Raw genomic sequence first — 17055 nt, 5'->3', positions numbered from 1 at the left:
TCAGATAATTTGAAATGCTGTTTCTTGCTAATTTTCTCATTAAAATCCATCTGAAGCAAGCAAAGTAGTCTGTTTAGGTTTGTAGTAAATTTACATCCGGTAGAGGAATACCCAAAGCACAGTTCTAGTTCACCCAACAGGGAGTCTATAGGTTGTTCAGCATGGAAAAGGAAATTTATATCTGGTGAGGGCTGAAGCACAGTGGTAGGTATAAAGATAAATTCTCTTGCTATTGGCATACACTCCTGCCTGTTCCCTGGACAAGCAGAGGCTTGCGGAATTGTGAACTACCAGTTGATCTCTTTTTGTATGCTGTTTATGCTAAAGAAAAGTATAGAAAGAAAAATAAATTTCCTAAAGAATTTCAGTTAATGGTAGTGTTGGGGAGGTGTGTGTTCACTGGAGAGTAGTACTTGTTTAGAGCTGACAGTCTGGGGTCTGGGTTATGAACATGTGAGTTAAATCCTTAGTGTTTGTAACCACTTTTTTTTCTCCCCTCTCTCTCTCTCTCTCTTTCATTTACCCACAGGGTTATTGCTTTCCTTGAAGCTATTGTGTGCATAAAGTTTGGACAGGACCTTTTTTCCAAAACACAAATACTGTATGTTGTGTTTTGGCTTCTCTGTGTGGTAAGTGAGATTTCTCCTGTGAAACATAAAGCATGGCAAAAGCATTGAAAGCATCTAAATAGCTTCCTCTCTGGAACATTGGCAGCAGGGGATCATTGGGGGGGGAATGCTGGTAAAGAGCTTTGTGCATGTCCTAGGAAAAGCAAATGTGAGATTGTTTAGAACATACTTTGAAGGGACTAGAATAACTTTTTTCTTATTTCTTGACATAGAAGAATATAGCCACTTTACCAGTGCTTAACAATGAAACATTATAGGGCTTTAGTTATAGTTATAGGGCTTTTTACCTGTATGCGAGAAAATGTCAGCTTGATTGAGGCTAATTTTGAAGGTGCTTCCTATAGTGCCTACTGGAAAGGAACAGGACTTAATGAATAGCATTAGTAAGTAACGCATGTTGTTTCACACTTCAAGTCTTACAACTACATAAACAACCCTCCTTTATCAGGCAAATCATTCTCACTCAGCCTGCAACTTTCTGTACTTCAGTGTGATTACTGCAAATGCAGCATGAAATGCACATTTTATAACAGTAGATTGATGTTTATCTTGCTAGACTTGTAACTCTGATGCCAAACACATTTTTAATGGTCAGTGAGAAATAAGGCATTTATAATGGGCTGACAAATACTTCTCTTTTCTAGTTGGGAACACAGTTTTGAACAGGTGATAGGGAGTCAGATTTATTGTTCTCTTGTTTAGCATGGCAATTTTATTCCTGAAACTTCAGAGGAGAAAAGTTTTGAATTTCTTCCCAAATCAGAGCACTATAAAACCAAATGTGTAACCCAACCTGAAAGGTGGGGCAAGGAGAAGGAAGTCGTCTTCTCTCAGACTGGTTGTTCCTGATAATATACCTATAAGTGCCTACCAACTGCCTTTGTATGATGACTGTAGAGGCTGAGGACACAAATCATACTGACAGTATATCCTGTTTGTATGTGAGTGATCTGTATGTATTCTCATGCTCCCACCGAGAATTATTCTGCATACCCCATGGTAGCACAATGTTACATGTACGTTGAAGTTGAAGCACGAGTCTTACTCATCCTGACAAAAGATGCAGAGAGAAACAGAGCATGAAAGTCTCTGAATGCAGAATCTCCAGGGACTCTCAGACCTTGAACCAGCAAGGAACTTGGAAAAAGTTTTACAGTTTATTATTTCTTTTTCTTTTCCTCCCTTGTTTAGGCCTTTACAACTTTCCTGTGTTTATATGGAATGGTTTGGTATGCAGAATACTACGGCCACCGAGAAAAGGTACTTTATTAGGAAGACTGTTTTTGTCTTATACCAGAGTTAAAACTGCAAAGCTTCTAGATATTAGAATTCTTTACCAGAGCTAGTATAAATGGGGGTAAGGGGGGGATGGTCCAGAGTCTAACTGAAGTCAATAGAAAGAACTCTGAATTCAGCGGGCCTTGGACAGATCCCAAATTACACTGTGGTTTCTAAAGAATGCTGTCCTCTTAGTTACTCAAAATGAGGCTGTAATTTTAGCAAACCGTTCAGGGATGAATGGTTAGCTAATGTTCCTATTGTACAGGTGGAATGCTAGGGGAATATTAAGAATACTTCGTTACACAACAGATCACGTGGCAAGTGGTGAGTTCTTATTGTATCATGTATGTTGTACCTTCTAAGTAGGAAGGGAAAAGTCCTAAGTACTTGTGGAATATTTTATGAGGACTTCTGCCAGAGTTTAAATTTATAAGTCTAATTACAAACAGAAGTGTTGATCACAAGAACCACCAGCATCCCAATGACATGTATCCTTCTTGTTTTTGCAGACCTTATCAGAAAGTGAAGACAGCCCATACAGTCCAGATGCTTCCTGGCTTCATTCTAAATTCAGTAGAGGTATTGGCACTTTTGCACCTATATTCTCAAAGTGGTAGCATTAAGGCTGAGCCCTAGGAAATGAAGCTTGAGAAACTTACCTTGGAGACAACTGGACTTATTTAAACATCCTTGCAGGAGCTATACAGATAAATCATCTGCAAAGCTATTTTGATTTACTGCCTTTTTTTCTTCTAACTCTTGGAAATGTATTTATTTTTTTAATGAAGCAAGTGATTTTTTTTCTGCTATTATTCCAGACTGTTCTTGTAGATTTGGGGCATTATGCATTTCATAATTGTTATAGATAGGTTTTATCTCTGAACATTGCATCTTTGATTTGAAACATATGAATGTGAATTGTGCTTTTATTCCTGCTTGTTAAGAAACAGTCAAGAGTGTGCCCTGGAGTTTGTGTTCTTACTTGACACTTGCCTAGACAATGCAGTGCTGATGATCATAAAAAGCTTTCTATGTCCTAAGCAAAGGCAGCTTCCTTCCCTGACTTCTTTTCCCTACACAAGAGGTCAGTTAAGTTACCTGCCTCCTCTGTTAACTCTTTACTGTGTGGTCTTGCTTATTGAACGAATACCAAGATTCACACCTGGAAGTTATCTCTGTCAGAGTTTATGTTCCAGGTGTTTGTATCATTAAAAATACTTCTTATTTATCCTGTGCTTGAAAAGCACCTAGGGCAGACCTTCTTTGTATTTCATACATGGTTTTTCTGGATGCTGATATTAATTTATTCTCACTTTAGTAAATTTGTGGATTTTTATGTTTTGGAGCGAAACTGTTGCGCTCAAAATGTTTTTCCCATTTATATATGCCAGAGAAATCTGGCCAAGCAAATCTTTCTCTGACTTTCTGTTACATCATTAATTACAAACTTCAGCCTCTTTCATGTTTTGTTCTTGAATTCTTGTTTCAGTCCCAATTCTCTCCCTCTGCTTTCTCAGTCAAACATGATTTGTTATATGAAAGACTGAAAACAAGAAATATACCCGTACAAGGATCTGTGACCTTGCTTCCATAGTCCTTAATTTCTGATAGTAGTACCTGCCAGTACTAAAAATGTGGAGGTTTAATTACTGATGTCATTTAAAATGGAAGATGTTTCACTACTATATTCTGCCATAGCAAACTTCTGAATTTTTTTAGAGGAATAATTTTATGCAAGTCTTAAGAATTGCTTTTTTAAAGTAGGCCACTAGATGGAGAACGAGTATCAATCAGTTTGTATTAGCCTGAAATAATCCATACTGTAAATATTGTAGCTCTAGATAGCCTTACTGTCTTTCAGACAAGAGCTTGACAATGTCAAATTATATACATAGTCAAAAAATATTTATTTCTCAGCAGGTGCTGACAATAGTCCACCAAAACATTCGGTCAATAGTGAAAGCCATTCATCTAGAAGGAGGAATCGGCACTCCAAATCGAAAGTAACGAATGGGATCGGCAAGAAATAAGAATGGACTCTGGAGATATCCTACCGTGTCACCAGAGGTGACAAAAGAAAATCAGACCTGGCTCTGAATTTCCAAATGGAAGATTGATTTTTCAATTTAAAAGTTTAAAAAAAAGGAAGTGTTGAAGAAAAGGATGATCAAAATGGAGCCACCAGTGTAGTGCAAATCATTGCCTTCTGACACTTGCCATTCACTGATGTACATCTAGTTTCTTCAGCATGTAGCACCAAAAGCTAATGAAGAGTATGCTGGAAAGAAAAGTAATTTTGTTGTAGCAGGTACACCCTGTTTTGTGTTCAAGTGTTTCAAGTGCATTTTTTAACATCTGAGTTGAGGATTTAAACATGAAGGTTAGTAAACTGATAATCAGTTGGCATAGTTGGTTGGATTTTTTGTTTTACTGTGTTTTTGTTGTTTTCTAGAGGAGTATGCAATCCTTTGACTAAAAGCAACTCTGCCCTTCTTAGTCTCACAACTAAACTCTTCTATACAATCGTTAGTAAATATTTAAAATTTCCATACTTGCATCCAGCTGCTTGCTTTTATGTAACGGCTCTTTAGACCTGGTGACAGGGTTTTACCAGTGAAGAAACGGGTCCAGGTTTCTTGTAAAGGATGTGAAATTGACCTTCAGACATGGTTCTTTTGTTCTGCATTGTCCTTCTGCTTGATTGTTACATATTAGATTTCTTTTAAGTTTTTAAAATACTTATATAAAGACCTGTTGCAAGATGGAGGGCCACACCGCTGGCTCTCAGGCAGATGTTGTGTGATTTAGTTGTTTTTCCTCCTTTACTGCAGTGCGTTTTGCATGTTCAAGTGCAAAATAGGTTAGTCTTTTAGCTGTGTCACAGTGTGCAATGTTCCTTCCCAGTCCCCTCTAATTTGCCTCTGCCTCAGTTGGAACCAGAAACCCCAGCATCTTCAGACTGATATCAGAAACTGCTTTGAAGGCTCTGGTGCCCTGCTAAGCCTGGTGATAAGGCAGTTTTTTGCTGAAGTTGAGTTGCTTGCTACTGCCATAAACATAATTATTTGTGAAGGCTTGCTGTAGTCTGGTGTCTGAGAGGCAGCAGGATTTTACTGTGATATACCCCATTGCTTTGGTATTTCCTACCATCCAGTCAGATACCAAACAGCAGAGTCACTCTTTCTTGCAGGGTTGGGGTTTTTTTGTGCTTTTGTTTTGGTTTTTTGTTTAAATATATTAATTCTGACATCTAGCAAAGTGGATAATTCTCCAGCAGTGAACGTAATGATTAAGTCAAGAGGTAAACAATAAAGAGCAATCAATTCCTTTATTAAGTTATTGAAACGTTTTTGTGCCAGTTAGATTTTGGGATTCATGAGGTTCAGAGGGGTAGATAGCTTAAGTGAGGTTAAGTAATACCCATTAGTCACTTAGTCTTTATACGAATATGGGATTTTGTTTTTCTGTGAATAATGTTACTGTGATTTGCCACAGGCTAAGTACTAAAAAAAGAAAAAAAAAAAAGCAGCAGAGACTTTATACATGTGTATGATACTGTAAATAGAAAAAAGTATCCTGTGTAATCCATTAATTCCTATATGCCACAGATTATCAATGTTTTCAATGCACTTAAGTGTTGCTGCCAAACTCCTCAGAGGCCCTCATTTCCCACCCCCCTTTTCAATCAAACATAGAGTGTACAACTTGGGAAGTAACATAGTAGAAGCTGCTATATTATCATTGCTACAGTGACATTAAATGTTACCTGAGAAAAAATATTAGGAAGGCTTTCAGGCTTTCCTACAACTATTTGGTTTTCATTCACGCTATAGCAATTCCATGTATTGCCTCCTTATTCGTAATGTACTACATATTGATGAATGTATTTGCAGATTTCTTTGGATACTCAAACTTGTTACTTTTTTATTGTCTTGGTTAATAACTCAGTCTGTTTAAGACTGAAGAATGACATTGTAAACTTTCTATCAATTCAATACCAAAGCAAGAGGTTGGAAGTCTAATGGTTCAGATATTTTAAGTACTGTGGTTTTCAAAGGTGAGAGCCTGTTTTGTACTTGCAAGGTGCAAACACACCAAGTATGCACACAAAACTTACATGTGTAAGCAGATGCTGAAGTACAATATCTACTTGCCTGTGGGGACAAGCACACATTTTGTAAATGCAGACCTGGTGCTCATGCTGATGAACTGCACCCTAAAAATATTGGAAGGCAAATATGAAGTGTCATCTTGTTGGAAATTGACTTCTGTATGCTATTAAAACAGCTTGGCCTTGAAGAAATGTTGTTTGACAACACCTTTAAAAATATTTCTCATGAAGTCTTTTTACTTCAATTTTTTGTGTTTGTTTGGGTTGGTTTTTTGTTTGTTTTTTTTTTTCCCTTTTCCTACTTTAAAAGAGGGATGGCTAGGGAGTGGGGAAACTTAAGTAAATTATTCAAGTGCTGCTTGGAAAATGGCACTTTGTCCTCTGTCAGCAGTTCTGGATGGAATTCACATGTGTTCTCAAAAGTCCTCTGCTGACTGGCAACTTTATTTTCAGCCCCATCATCTTTGGATGTGAGCTTTGCACTGGCAGGCGTTGGAAAGGTGCTTTTGATCACTGCTGTAAAATGAGTGGTCCCAGTTTTATCATTTACTGCGCTATTGCTGAATTTTTTATGTGTGTAACACCTACAATGACAAATCACCGAGCTGTTTAGCAACAAGCATCTATGTATGAATTCTGCTGCTTGAACAATATTTTGTGATGGTCACAGATGCGCTGTCCTGTTTTTAACTACTTGTTCTGTCACAGGCTCTCATTCCTGCTTTTCTGCTTCTGATGTTGTTTCCATTCTCTGTCCTCTAGTGATCTTCCATGCTGCTGTGGAGAGATCTGAATTGGCCCTCCAGAGGCTGTCCATCAAGGATGTCAGTCATTGAAGGGAGGCTAATTTGGGGCAGTATGGTATAAGCAGAGGGTAGTGGCAAGAACTTTAAGTAGTGAATTAAATAAAAATGGAAAGTTTTAAAATGCAGGTATACAGTGAACCAGAGCTAGCCTTGAGTACTGAATTCCAGTATTAAAGTTGCTGCATAGATCATGCATCGCATCTGATAAAGTATTTGGAGTGTGATTGCAACCAGTGCTTTTGTTACTCTTCTGTGAAGATCATAATTTGATGTTTCAGCTGTTAAAACTGTAATATTTTTTACTTTGTTATCACAAGAGGACACAGATGTTACCATGTAATTAATAGTTTTTGAATAGACTTGCTCTGTATTGATTGCAAAGTATTGTATTTTGCAATGACTCAGTAAATCAACCCATGTCACCAGTATGTGTGTGTGTCTCTACCTGCAAGCCATAGGAATTGATTACGTACTGCCTTTAGAAGCTGTTGCATTTTATTCCATGTAATTGCATGCTGACGAATGCAGCGGTTCCCGAGCAGCCTACAGTGCACACTAAGGTTTTGCTGTAATTTATTATTTTGCAGGAGCAGATCTGATAATATGAAGTTATATTACACCTTCTGAAGTTTCTCTAGTATACAGGATAAGTCTTAATTACTCATTTTGGATCTTTTTTACTATTGGATGGGAGAGCTGAGTTGCAAGGTGGTCTCATCTTGCAACTTCAAAGAATGGACCTTCAAAGAAGAAATGAGACTTCCTGAAGACAGGCTATCAGCAAGTAAACTCCTGCCAGGATAAAGGTGTCACTGAGTATCAGGAACACTTTGCTTTGGCTTTCACTGCTGCCATAATTTCCACAACAGCAGTTTCCAGTTGTTTTTATACTAAAAACCTATTGTGGGCTGTTGATTGCTCCTCTGCTGTTGGCGCTAGCCTGATGTCTAGTGCGTAAAGAAGCATGGCTTTCCCTTTCTTCCGCAGTTCCTTCTCTCTACAGGCATTAGATACCAGGATTTTCGGCCTTGCTGGGAAGGGCTGTTCTTCAACATGACTTACCTTTTGGAATACTGATTTATAGAGAGCCCACAAATTCTGACGTTGTAGTCAAATTTGGAATAGCCAGGACTTAAGCTTGTTCATCCTCTGATAAGAACAGCTAAGAGGTAAGCATTGAGTATAAAACCTCTTCTGAAGAGTTGGGAAAATACCTGATGAAACAAGTTATAAAAGCCACCTGTCTCACAGGTCACCTGTCTTACGACATTTGGACAGGACTTTTTTTAGGTCTTCCTTCTGATCAATTAAAGTGTTAAAGACACTGGGGAAAAAAACCTGAAGCATTGGAATAACCTTTAAGAAGCAACACTTGGAAAAATGTGCTACTTTGTAAGCATGGGGCTCTGCTACTTTGGAAGGGTCACTATTTTGTGTCTTGGTGGTTGCTGTTGTGGGTGGAGCTGTAATCTGCAGTGGGAGCGCAGGGGTAGGTGATCTGGCCAGCTATGTTTCTGCTCTGTTGTGCTGGGGCAGAGCTTGCACGCTATTTTGATAATGTGGTCTGGCACAGACTGGAAGCCAGAGCCAAAAGCTGTCATGGTACTGACTGAAATAGGTATTGGTGTCCATGCCTACTTTGATACCTTTCAGTTCATTCTGTTTTAGTCACTGGTGTAGCAATTTGCCTTGCAAGCACTGAACCAGCTCTCCCCTGTATGGTGTGCTTGAGGAACTGCTGCTTTTGCTTACTTTTTCCCTTGGAAAAGGGAGAGGCACAGTACTTTTTTTTTTCTTTCTTTTTTAAGATGTCTTGAGTGCTTACATGCAACTACATCCTGATAACATGCCCATAAACTGCTCCACTCTTTTTCCATGGGCATTTCGCCATCTGACCATGCTGGAGCACTAAGGAAGACACAGTCATGGGCTGGGGTTTAACCAGAGGTTTCTGAGCTGATTTTAAGCCTCATATACTCAAAATACCTCTTGCAATATTCTGTCTCCCTCTCCTCCAGCTCTGCTTTGCCTTTTTATCTCCCATTGCCACCATGTAGTTTTGCTGTCTGGAGACCTGGCAGGGGCTGGTCCTACTTTAACAAATTAAGGCAGTTCCCTAAAGGTGCAGTTTCACAATTTGGTGGAAATGTGTTTTGGACAAACACCCCTACCTCGCTACCCATTACTCACTTTGCTTTTGCTTTTTGCTGGCTGATGAGGAATTGAGAACATACACTTACTCAAAGAAAATGGGACCAGAAACCCACAATGCTCTTCGTACACTGGGCTGAAGGCATGAGCACAACCGGACTGCTGGCTTACGCCCAACAAGATGCGTGGCCTGTTACCAGTATGCCTGCTCGCTCGTCTGTCAGTGCTGTAGTGGGAGGTCTGCCTTGCAAAGGAGCGGTCCTGCTGCCCTCAACAGTCTGAATTGTATGATGGTAAGGCCATGTGAGTTTCAACTTCAGTTCAGAAAAAAAAGTTAGTCTGGGAAAGAATGTAAATTGTAAACATCAAATTCCTATAATCAGCAACTATGTAAGTGCCAGACTATACTAAGCATACACATGGGTTTAATTTTCATAGTTTTCGTGGATCTCAGTTTGCAGATGATCATGAAATAACTGGATGGCTTATTTAATGTTTTTTTGGAGTAGGGGAATTTACAGCAGTAGCATTCCTATGGACATTATCCAAAGTATGTTCTATTACTGCTGTGCCCTCCAGTGTTTTGGTCGTTCTTGCTTAAAAATGCGTAAAATACTTGTGTGTACATATGTATATATACATATAAGTCTACCAGAGGAACTTTCTTACCAAAATGCTCAGGGCCTTGTTGAGTGTAGTCTCTGTGACAGTGATTGCTGTGCGCTTGGACATTTGGAAGCATCCCAGTCTGTATGTACCTCTATAATGTCCAGGACAACTAGGCATTGATCCCAGCTGCAGCCCCTAGGTGATGCTGTAACACAAACACAGAGAACATGACCTGGTTTTCAAATGTTCCCTCTAATTTTGGGCTACTGGCTTTAGCCACCCTGGCTCAGTTTTAAAGACTTCATAACTCCTGTTGACTGTAATTACATGTGCCGTACACGCCGGCCTGCAAAGTGCCCATGTTGTCAAACTTGCTACAGAACAACCAAAGCAAAATAAAATCAAATGAGTAGCTTTGAGGAGGCTTCTAATTAAAATGTTAAATGATAGCTCTAGTCTTTGGAGAGCAACAGCGAGAGACTTCTATTTTGGTTTCTGCCAAACACAGACTACCAATTTGTTGTTTTAAGTACCTTCCCCGTTTGAAGGGAGCACTACTCTCTCCAGAGGATCTTCAGGATGAAGCTCTGGGCAGGGTTCTTATGGCTTCCCTCTGGTTCCCACTGCCCTTTCTGTAGGGCATCGGGGTGGGACAGGGTGACTGCTGTTTGAAAAGGTTGGTTGGTTGGTTTTTGTGCCAGGAACTCAACCGGATAAGGCCACAGCCTCCAGTGCTGCCCACTCGCCTGAGTTTCTGGCTGTAGCAATGAAGCTGTGAGTTTATCTGCTTGCTCAGATGAGCCTGTCCCTCATGCCTGGAGTCCTGTTTGGGAAAGGGAAGGCACTGTGTGTGGATTATTAGCACTTTGTATCTTTATGTGGCCCAGAGTTTGGGATGGCTCAGCGTATTTCAGCAAGCATTCAGAAATTCACACCATCTGCAGAGAATTCCCTTTTTCCATCAAGAGCCACTGAGCATTTTTTCTAAAGATACAGAAAATCGTGGTAGTCACAAACCTCAACAGGGCACCCGACTTGTACCAATTACTATGGCTTCTGTCTGTTAACATTAAGATGTTCCTATTGCCTCAGGAAAAAAAGGTCATTTAACTTGTATGGGGTCAGCTGAAAGAAGAAATTGCAGCCCTCATTCCTTACAGGAGGAAACACAGTGTCTTTGCTCTTCTCAATCTGGCTCTGTACAGGGTGGCTGACTCCAGTACTTAATGGAGAGGAAAAAGAATCTAGTGAAAAATACCACTAAAGGACACATATTTCCATTAATCAAATAAATAATCTGGAAGAAAACCAAGACCTTTTCTTAAATTGGCTGAGACATTTATTTTGTTTTTTTTTTTCCCTAGGTATGTACTGTAACACAAAATGATGCTTACAACTTTTAAAATATGCTTATTTCTGCCGATTTGCTGACTTTGTCATATTTGGATCCCAAATCCAGATCTGCACATCCTTTTGCCCACATTTAAAATGCATTTGGAATAGCAGGACAGAGATTGGGGCGGGGAAACCAGATAGAGCTGAATTGCCATTTCCTGGTGACATGTTTTCTAAACATCCCAAAATATCTCTTGGGGTAAAAGGTTCCACGTGTTGATTTCAGGTTTCGGCAGCACACACCGTTCATTCAGTCCCGGTGCTTCTCACAGGGATGTTAATATGATTACCAGTAATGATCTTTCATGCTGTAGAGTTTTCTTCTTGTACCGCTTCCATGTTGAAGGCACTTCTTTGAAACAATGCATTGCAAACTTGATAGGGGGGTGGCCAGCAAGTTCGTGTTAAAGATTAGAAATGGGGACAAAGGGTAAGTGACTTGTCTACATTTCCTCAGGAAGCTGAAGACAAAGGAGAAGAGTAAGATCCCAGACCTTTGGTTCCCATGCTGCTACCAGAAAATTATCATGGGACTTGCTAAAGAAGGGCTTCTATAGTAAATTCAAGAATGTTACCCACATCTCTCAATCCCTAAAAACAAAACCATACTGTGTTACATGAAAAGGGAACAGGAGTGAGGTGATATCCTTGCCACCACCATTCATATATTCTAGTCTTCATTTCATTTTGCTGACTTACTTCAATTTACCTACTTTTTCCAATGATTTTTCATGACCAATACTTTGGCTGTTGATTTAAAATTAGTGTTTGCTAAAGGTAGGTCAACATGTGTAGGGCGAAGCAGATGATCTTCAGACCTCCAAGGTACATTGGAACATTGGAAAAATGCTTTTTTTTTTTTTTTAACTAACCTAGCGGCTCTCTGCTTTTCTCGTTAGCGCTTGTAGTCCAGTACATTTGACTTCCCAAGGGGTGAAACAGGCAGGCCGTTTTGCTGCCTTCACATTTCACCAAGTCCAGCGATCCTGATTGAACCAGGGCTGCAGAAGGGACAGCAGCCAGAGGTGAGGAGCAGGGTTCTTGTCCTGTGTTTGAATCAGAGCTGATTTAAAAGGGAAATCTTAGTCCTTTGGAAGACTGTTCCCTCATGTACATGAAAAAATAGCAGCTGGAACTGTTCTAAAATAAATAATGTGGTAAACAGTGTTTTGGTCTCATGGTCTTCTTGCTGCTTGTTTGGACACATGCAGGTGCTGTATCCATTCTCCCTGCAGAGCCACACTCTTCGTTGAGATGCTCCACATCTATCTTGGGGTGTGAGATTAGTTCAGACTTTTTGCTTCTCTCGAGTGTGTCCATTTCTCGTGGGCCAGAATCAGTTCTGTCTCTCAGCTCACTGCAAGGTTGTCCTTATTGTGGGCTTCCACAATGGCCATCTTGCTTCTTGCTTATCTGACCATCCAACCCCTACCAAGTTTCCACAGAAGTTGAGAAAAGCTGCTGTGATTAGCTGATATCACAGTCTTCCTGTGTCTCTCTCAACAGCGAATCTTTCAAATTCAGCTCTCGTTAGCTTGGTTATGGAGATGGCTATGATTACTCCTTGCGCACCACTGGCTGTTAAAACTGGCATGGACCACAACTCCATGCCAAATAACCACGGTACTTCCAAGCAACTGCTGACTCAAAAATACACTGCTATAAATCACTTGGAGCACGAAGTACTGAAACAGCAGTCGCATCTCTGAAGACCTTGATTTCTGCAGAGCCAAGAGCTGGGATAAGGTAGGAGTTTGGCCACCAAATAAATTTAAACTTTTTTTTTTTTTTTTTTGGTGAACGACTCCACGTTGTTGCAGAGAAGCCTGTTTGCTGGGGCTTGTGTGCCCAGGCATGCATTGCCTTCTTGCACCTGCATGAGGCAACTGTAGAATTGGGTGATTTGGCACAGTCCTGCCATGAATACCAGGACCCTAAGGCCCTCATGGTTTTGGTTTTGCATTTATCAAAATTGCTAGGTGAGCTGATCTCCTTTGCATCATGCTGTCTTCCCTGTTTTGTTATAGCAAGAGTAAAGGAGATGATGTCCCAAGTGTGTTTGTACAAGGCTAAAAAGTTTCAATTTCTGCTCTTTAAATACCGTTCTCGAATCTGGCCAGGCCATAGTATTTGCTTCCATCAGCCACGCTCTTCTGCCTTGACATGTCAGAGATCTTTCACCAAGGACTAATTACTTTGTACTTGATAGGAGGTTGCCAACGATTTTAAAGTGAAAAGAAAAAGGAACCAAAATACAGCTTTTGTTTCTGAGCTGGGTTCCTGGCTCATCTCTGTCCTTCCCTTTAATGTGATCCCACAAGGCTTCAGCTTTCAGTGAGTGACAGTGGTGTCTCGATGACAGTCTGGTTCAGCCCCTGCGCTGCTTTGCTCACAGTTATTTCTTACCCATCTCCCTCAGCAGCCGTATCGCTTTCCCCCACACAGCAGCCGGCCTCTCCCCTCCCAGCAGTGGGACGGGATGCCTGGATTTGTCTCCACTTGGGACAACAGACAGAAGAGCCTAAATTAGGTGCAGAGTCCCCCTGGGCTTCCTTGCCAGTCAGTAATATTCAGTAGTCACCTTCAAAGAGCAAGGCAGGTTGTAGGTGGTTTAATCACCCTCTGGAGTTGCAGGTAACCTCCAAAGGAGCCTCCACCGCTAGCAGCAGGCACGCAGCTACACCAGCCCTCTCATTGCAGCACCTCCTGGAACCACCTAAATTACAAGAGAAGAGTCCAGGCTCTTGTCTCATGTCGCTCCGTTGGTTTGAGCCATCCATTTCTTTTCCCTGTTGGTCCTGACAGTGTGATGCTGTTTTCCAAATGCAGAAATACTGCACTCTAGCAGTGGATAATCCCCATCTGATGGGATGGGAATTATTTCAGTCGCCCCTCTTCCCGACGGCACTGTGTGCTTTGAGGACGCTGCTGATACTCTGAGCCTGTTACAGGGTCAAAAAGGAAACGAAGGGATCCGTGGCTGAAAGAACTGTTGTTCACCTGCTTTCTTGCAGGAGACACTAAATTTGAGGCTGTTTTCCTGCTAGTATGACAAGTGATATTCAGTATGGGAAAAGATAAGAGACAAACCTTTCTTTCTTTCTTCTCCCAGCTCTCCCAAGCTGTAATTTATACTCCCCAGCTTCTCTCTTTAGGAGCTAGCTGCAGCTGTTAGAAGAGAGTTAAACAATCTCACTAGGAAACAGAGAACTTTATCATCGCTAAGGAGGATTAACGCATGCGTAATCCCCTTAACAAAGCCACTTGCCTTCCAACTCCAGTGCGTAAAAATAAAAAAACGATTGGATCAATGTTATTTTTCTCATATCTAATTCAAGAACAATAGAGCACATTAAGTAATTAAAGTGTTCACCTTTAAGGTGCTTAAAAGCAAGGCTGCTGGCAGATATATAATTAGCTCCAGTTAGCTGCTTGCTTGTTTACTTCAATTAATTTATCTAGTGTGGAGTCTTTAGTCTTGGAGATTTATTTAGAAACATTTTGTTGTTGCATAAGGTAAAGGAGTGGATAGACAGGGACCAAAGGTAATAAAACAGAAAAAAGATAATTTACTGAGCCAACATACATGTTAATATAGGATATTTCAGGTCCTCTTTGTTATGCTATCTGCAGATGCTGGCAATTTATCTTTTGTCAGAAGTATAGTACTTAATACGTTGGGTAAAATCACCCTGAGCATTACTATTTTTCTTATGTTGTTTTTCTTTTGCAGAGGATCCAGTTTGCTGCAGGCAAAGAGTAAAGTCAGGACCCTGAATTTTAGGAAAGCAAAATTCCAGCTCTTCAGGGAGTTGGTCAATAGGACCCCCTGGGAAACTGCCCTCGGGGACAAGAGAGCAGAACAGAGTTGGCAGATCTTTAAGGACGCTTTCCATAGAGGCGAAAGAGCTTTCGATCCCCAGGTGTAAGAAATCAGGAAAGGAAGGCAAGAGACCAGCATGGCTGAGTCAAGACCTGCTAGGCAAACTAAAGGGCAAGAAGGAAACGCACAGGCAGTGGAAGCAGGGACAGGTATCCTGGGATGAGTATAGGGACACTGCCTGGTTGTGTAGGGATGAGGACAGGAAGACCAAGGTGCGGCTGGACCTGAACTTGGCAAGGGATGCAAAGAATAACATGAAGGGCTTCTGCAGGTATGTCATCCAGAAAAGGAAGGTCAAAGAAAGCATAACCCCCTGATGAGCAAGACTGACAGACTGGTAACAACAGACGAGGAGAAGACTGAGGTGTTCAACAACTTCTTTGCGTCAGCCTTTACTGGCAGTTTCTCTTCCCACACCTCTTGAGGAGATGTGCTGCAAGACAGGGACTGGAGGACCAAAGTTAGAGAAGATCAGGGTCAAGACCACCTCAGAAACCTGAACATGCACACATCTATGGGACCTGACGAGATGCATCCCAGAGTCCTGAGGAAATTGGCTGATGTAGTTGTCAAGCCACTCTCCATCGTATCTGAAAAGTCCTGGCAGTCAGGTGAAGTCCCTGGAGACTGGAAAAAGGGAAACATTGCACCCATTTTTACAAAGGGCAGAAAGGAGGACCCTGGGAACTACTGACCTGTCAGCCTCACCTCTGTGCCTGGGAAGATCATGGAACAGATCCTCCTAGAAGCTCTGCTAAGGCATATGGAGGACAAGGAGGTGATTCGAGACAGCCAGCATGGCTTCCCCAAGGGCAAGTCCTGCCTGGCCAACCTAGTGGCCTTCTGTGATGGAGCAACTACATCAGTGGACACAGGAAGAGCTACTGATGTTGTCTATCTAGACTTCTGTAAGTCCTTTGACATGGTCCCCCACAACATCCTTCTCTCTAAATTGGAGAGATGTATTTGATGGGTGGACTGTTGGGTGGATGGGGAATTGGTTGGATGGTCACACCCAGAGGGTGTGCTCAGTGGCTCAATGTCCAGATGGAGACAGGTGACAAGTGATGTCCCTCAGGGGTCCGTATTGGAACCAGTACTGTTTAATGTCTTCACCAATGACATAGACAGTGGGATCAAGTGCACCCTCAGCAAGTTTGCAGATGACACCAAGCTGAATGGTGCAGTTGACATGCCTGAGGGACAGGATGCCATCCAGAGGGACCTGGACAAGCTCAAGGAATGGGTCCATGTGAAACTCATGAGGTTCAACAAGGCCAAGTGCAGGGTTCTGGACCTTGGTCAGGGCAACCCCCAGTATCAATACAGGCTGGGGGATGAAGGGATTGAAAGCAGCCCTGCCGAGAAGGACTTGGAGGTACTGGTGGATGAAAAGCTGGACATGAGCCAACAATTTGTGCTCACAGCCTAGAAGGCCAACCGTATCCTGGGCTGCATCCAAAGCAGGGTGGCCAGCAGGTCGAGGGAGGGGATTCTGCCCCTCTACTGCACTCTGGTGAGACCCCACCTGGAGTCCTGCGACCAGCTCTGGAGCCCTCAGCACAGGAAAGACATGGACCTGTTGGAACAGATCCAGAGGAGGGCCACCAAAATGATCGGAGGGACGGAACACCTCCTGTATGAGGACAGGCTGAGGGAGTTGTGGTTGTTCAGCCTGGAGAAGACAGGGCTCCAGGGAGACCTTACTGCAGCCTTCCAGTACTTAAAGGGGGCCTATAGGAAAGATGGAGACGGACTTTTTAGCAGGGCCTGTTGTGGTAGGACAAGGCGTAATGGTTTTAAACTAAAAGAGGGTAGATTCCAACTAGGTATAAGGAAGAAATTTTTCCCAATGAGGGTGGTGAAACCCTGGCCCAGGTTGCCCAGAGAGGTGGTAGATGCCCCATCCCTGGCAACATTCCAGGTCAGGTTGGACGGGGCTCTGAGCAACCTGATCTAGTTGAAGATGTCCCTGCTCATTGCAGGGAGGTTGGGCTGGATGGCCTTTAAAGGTCCCTTCCAACCCAAACTATTCTATGATTCTATGAGTCTCTGCCTGTCTCTGCACATATTATACAAAGCAGTGGGGTTTCTACTTTCTCTAATGGAAGGATGACTTAGAAACATGCAGAGCTGTGCATGCCCAGACCACGTGGGCATTTTGAAAAGAGGGAAAATATCAGGGCTTCT

At 41.9% G+C, this 17055-nt stretch overlaps 1 protein-coding gene across 3 annotated transcripts in view; it reads left to right on the top strand.

The window, feature by feature from the left end:
- The window catches only part of PTDSS1 (phosphatidylserine synthase 1), a gene marked incomplete at both ends in the record, with an annotated part of 28901 nt that extends 24961 nt beyond the window's left edge, over nt 1–3940 (top strand). The window contains 4 exons of one of the 3 annotated variants that reach the window (XM_082015258.1): nt 530–629; nt 1821–1889; nt 2420–2489; nt 3831–3940. In XM_082015258.1, coding sequence (XP_081871384.1) covers nt 530–629; nt 1821–1889; nt 2420–2489; nt 3831–3940 — 349 coding nt within the window. Of the gene's footprint in view, nt 1–529; nt 630–1820; nt 1890–2419; nt 2521–3827 lie in introns of all 3 variants that reach the window. The other 2 variants (XM_082015257.1, XM_082015256.1) reach the window with 2 other exon arrangements.
- Nucleotides 3941–17055: the final 13115 nt, after the last annotated feature.

Source organism: Phaethon aethereus, assembly GCF_964289735.1.
Source record: "Phaethon aethereus genome assembly, chromosome: 2".
NCBI classification, from domain to species: Eukaryota; Metazoa; Chordata; class Aves; order Phaethontiformes; family Phaethontidae; genus Phaethon; species Phaethon aethereus.
Note: the sequence above shows the minus strand (reverse complement) of the source record. Positions and strands in the feature narration are given on the sequence as shown.